The sequence below is a fragment of the Arachis duranensis genome, chromosome 6 (genome assembly GCF_000817695.3).
Source record: "Arachis duranensis cultivar V14167 chromosome 6, aradu.V14167.gnm2.J7QH, whole genome shotgun sequence".
Taxonomy (NCBI): domain Eukaryota; kingdom Viridiplantae; phylum Streptophyta; class Magnoliopsida; order Fabales; family Fabaceae; genus Arachis; species Arachis duranensis.
Genome location: NC_029777.3, coordinates 107,466,122 through 107,469,750, shown reverse-complemented (window position 1 = coordinate 107,469,750; position 3,629 = coordinate 107,466,122). Strand labels below are relative to the sequence as shown.

Sequence of the window (3,629 nt, the reverse complement as noted above, 5' to 3'; positions counted from 1 at the left end):
TACATTTAAATTTTTAATCTTTTTAAATTTTGGACATATCAATTTCTAAGTCTAATTTATCTAATTTTAAAAACTCTCTCATGTATACATTCATATCAACCAAGTCAATACAACAGAAGTTACGTTTGATTTTTTTTGAACCTGACACACTTAAATGATCATAAAAAATCAATATATCTAAGTTTAAAAAAATAAAAAATTTAAATATTTTTTCAAATTTTTAAAAACTTAAATACCAAATTAAAAGGATAAGGAACCATTTATCCTTTTTTCTAAACTAATTATTCAACCAAAGTTATTATTATCATTTTTTTGGGTAATGAGTTAGCTTTGTCTTAGTCTTCCTATGTAAGGCATTGTCCATCTTGGTGAAACCCAAGGAAGAATAGTTCAAGCCCATTTACAGTAGCATTTTTTGTTGGTAACTTAAAAAGAATAAAAAGTTTGGATAGTATTCCTACAATTATAAAACCTTAATTACCGATAACACGAGGCTCAATCAATAACGTGGACTTTAATTTAATCAGTCTTAAAAAAAAATAGGGAGCATAGGAGCGATGGAATATTGAATTATTAGCCTGTTACTCAGTTAGCATAGCTTGAAATCAATAAATAATTAATCATAGATACTCTCATTCACATGTTATCAAATGATGGGAAATAAATCATCTTACTTTTTCTTTAATGTTATTGCCTCACGTACATTTTCTAAAAATATTTAACAACATCAATTTGAAAAAAAAATGAAAAAAAAATTCATTCTGCAAATTATAATCACAAATCATCACAATTTTTTTTAATGTGGTCTTTGCTGTTGACTTTTGACATTTAGTGGCACAAAAAGTCTTTAACTAACTAATTAATCTAGCTCATTAACATTATCATTTTTTAGTTTGGACTATTGAATTTGAAAATACTGTGAAAAATAAAAAATAATATTAAAAAAATAAGTGAAAAAGAAAAAAAGAAAAAGGAGGGCCCCAATGGGAAAACTACTCATTAATTTAACATTTGTGTCAATAATATACTATATATTATTTGAATAAATGATTCAAATAACTAGTACTAAATTTTTATTGGGTAAACTGAAAATTTTTTTATATTAATATAAATTTTCGAATTCAAGTACTTGAAAGCCCAAAAAAGTTACAACCTAGAAGCCCATTAATTAATACTGCTATAGTACCGTGCAAATGCAAGCACATTGCATGGCACCTTTCCAAAGTGAGTGTCAAATTATTTTTTGGTGGGATCACAAATAAGTTATACCCTAGAAGCTAGAAGCCCATTAAATAATACAACTATGCTAATGCAATCACATTGCATGTCACATTTCCAAAGTGATGGTCAAATTAGTTTTTGGTGGGATCACAAATATGAAATATCTATCAATTTAATAGATCATACTCAACATTATTATTCTTCTTCCTCATCTCACACTCAATTACTTTATTGAGTGGAAAGAAGGCGAAATATAATAATATTCAACCATTCATCCCCACCCTATAAGGGTGTAATGCAAAGCAAAAACCCTATATTTCAAAATTGCAGCAATGCCAATGAAAAAAAAACCGGTGCAATATACATGTTAAAATATAAAATATATATTAAAAAATATATTAGAGAAGTGCTAGGTAAACAATAATTATCTTGAACAACATGAACAATCACCAATTAAATACAAGTACATTATACCCTAATTTAATGTTACTTATTAAATTTACTCTTTTAATCCTATTAATTCACATTATTCACAAATTATTCAAAAATATTATTAGTTACCTATACTTTTCTTATTAAAAATAAGTTAAACATCACACATATTTATATATAAATATATGCTGATTAATTTGGTAGTTAATTTTTACAATGTACATTAAAAAAAAAGCTTAGTTATGTAACCAAATTCAAGAAATGGTATAAAGCTAAGTAAAACTATATATTGCTGTTTTTTCCATGAAGAAGAATTAAAAGGGGAGACAGAAACAATAGAAAATTGCAGGAATGACCTTGCATTAATTTATGCTAACGAACCTATATGAACTCAGAAATTCTAAAATAAAACTAAATTAAAAACCTTTTATTATTATTGTCGACGCAATAATATTTGTCAACTAGCCATGGCAACCACACCAAGTTTCTGAAGGTTGAGCTTAACAACGGTATCAACAAACATCTTGGTATCTTCTTCGGTGTTCCCTTGTGGTATATCCACAATATAAGACTCCAAAACAATTGTATAAGCCCTGTTTCCTACGTTGAATTCGTTCACCGACGTTACCGAGCGGTAGTTTTGGAGGCGATGTTCGCCTCCAACTACCTTAAAGCTCAGTATGTGGAGGTCATCGTCTAAAATTTCGAGCCTCTCAGTACTGGTTGATGCTGGGAGGCCCGAAACGACGGTGACCTCCCTGATGCTGCCAACGCCGCCATCTCCTCTCATATTGCACCCCTTTATGAAGTGCTTGTACTTCTGGGGATTCTCGAAGCTTCGGACGAACGGCCATACCGCGTTCGCCGAAGCTTCGATCCGGTAGGTTATTATCGAAGTGCAGGTGTTTGGGGAGGGATCATTGAAAATGTGATATTTTTTTATGATTGGGTCAAGTTCAGCCAATTCTTCTTGTGTTAGAGCTTGCAAATTAGGGTAGTATATTTCTGAAGAGGCCATTATTTTTTTGTGGGTGTAATTATCATGAAGAAGAACAATGTGAAGAAAAAAAGGGAGGTGAGAATTGAAGAAAAGCTAACAGAGGAAGAGGTTTAGTATTAGCATGTGATATTTTGATATGAATAGTGGACAAAACATTCATATGATATGAAAAAACAACACATGAGGATGTGAATATGCTTATTAATATTATTTATCTTTTAGGCGAGTTGTCATATTTTAATTTATTTTATTTTTACGTTTTTATTTGGACGTATATGCCCTGGGCAGTTCAATTTTAATATTTTATTTATATATCACCCCAAGATTACGTCACTACTCAAGTCAGGACCATATTGATTGTTTTGTAGTCTCAATATTTAAAAAATAATACTATATATTTAAATTTTTTATTAATTAAGTTTAATTAAATTAGTCTAATATAACAAAAATAAATTATGACTAATATTATTTTAAGTTTTATTATTTAGTTAAGTTAGATTTAATTTATAAAAAGATATGAATGTGTAATATTATTGTTATTTAAAAATGATTAACTAATAATAACATGAAATTAGAAAATGTTGTAGATTTTTATATATATTTGCTTACTTGTTAAGTAAGGGGGGATTTAAAGGTTGGAGTTTGGACCAAGACTTTAGGTATATGAGGAAAGGGCTTAGCTATGAAATGAAAGAAAGTTAAGTAAATATTTTTATTGATTTGTGTTTGCATGGACACCTTTGTCTTGTGGTGGTTTGAAGCTGATTCGGTGGTACTTTTAAGGCATAATTCTTTTCCTTTTTTAGGGTCTACCATTTAAACTAAACTCTGCGTCTTGTTGACTTTTACACTTTCCATTTATTCTTAATCTCATTTCTTTTCGTAGAAGTGAATGGATACTGGATATGTGAAAGATAAGGGATAACATTATTTATTAATATATTTCATTTTTCTTTTTATTATTATTATTATTATG

At 28.9% G+C, this 3,629-nt stretch overlaps 1 protein-coding gene across 1 annotated transcript; it reads right to left on the bottom strand.

Moving 5' to 3' along the window:
- Positions 1 to 1,980: 1,980 nt before the first annotated feature.
- LOC107495648 (abscisic acid receptor PYL2) lies at positions 1,981 to 2,780 on the bottom strand. Its single transcript, XM_016116823.3, has one exon. It carries the CDS (start codon positions 2,669 to 2,671, stop codon positions 2,111 to 2,113), a length of 561 nt encoding a protein of 186 aa, XP_015972309.1. The 5' UTR covers positions 2,672 to 2,780; the 3' UTR covers positions 1,981 to 2,110.
- Positions 2,781 to 3,629: the final 849 nt, after the last annotated feature.

Bases quoted from the DNA above. Each gene is read 5' to 3' on its own strand.
- LOC107495648 (XM_016116823.3), bottom strand. From the start codon at position 2,671: ATGGCCTCTTCAGAAATATACTACCCTAATTTGCAAGCTCTAACACAA.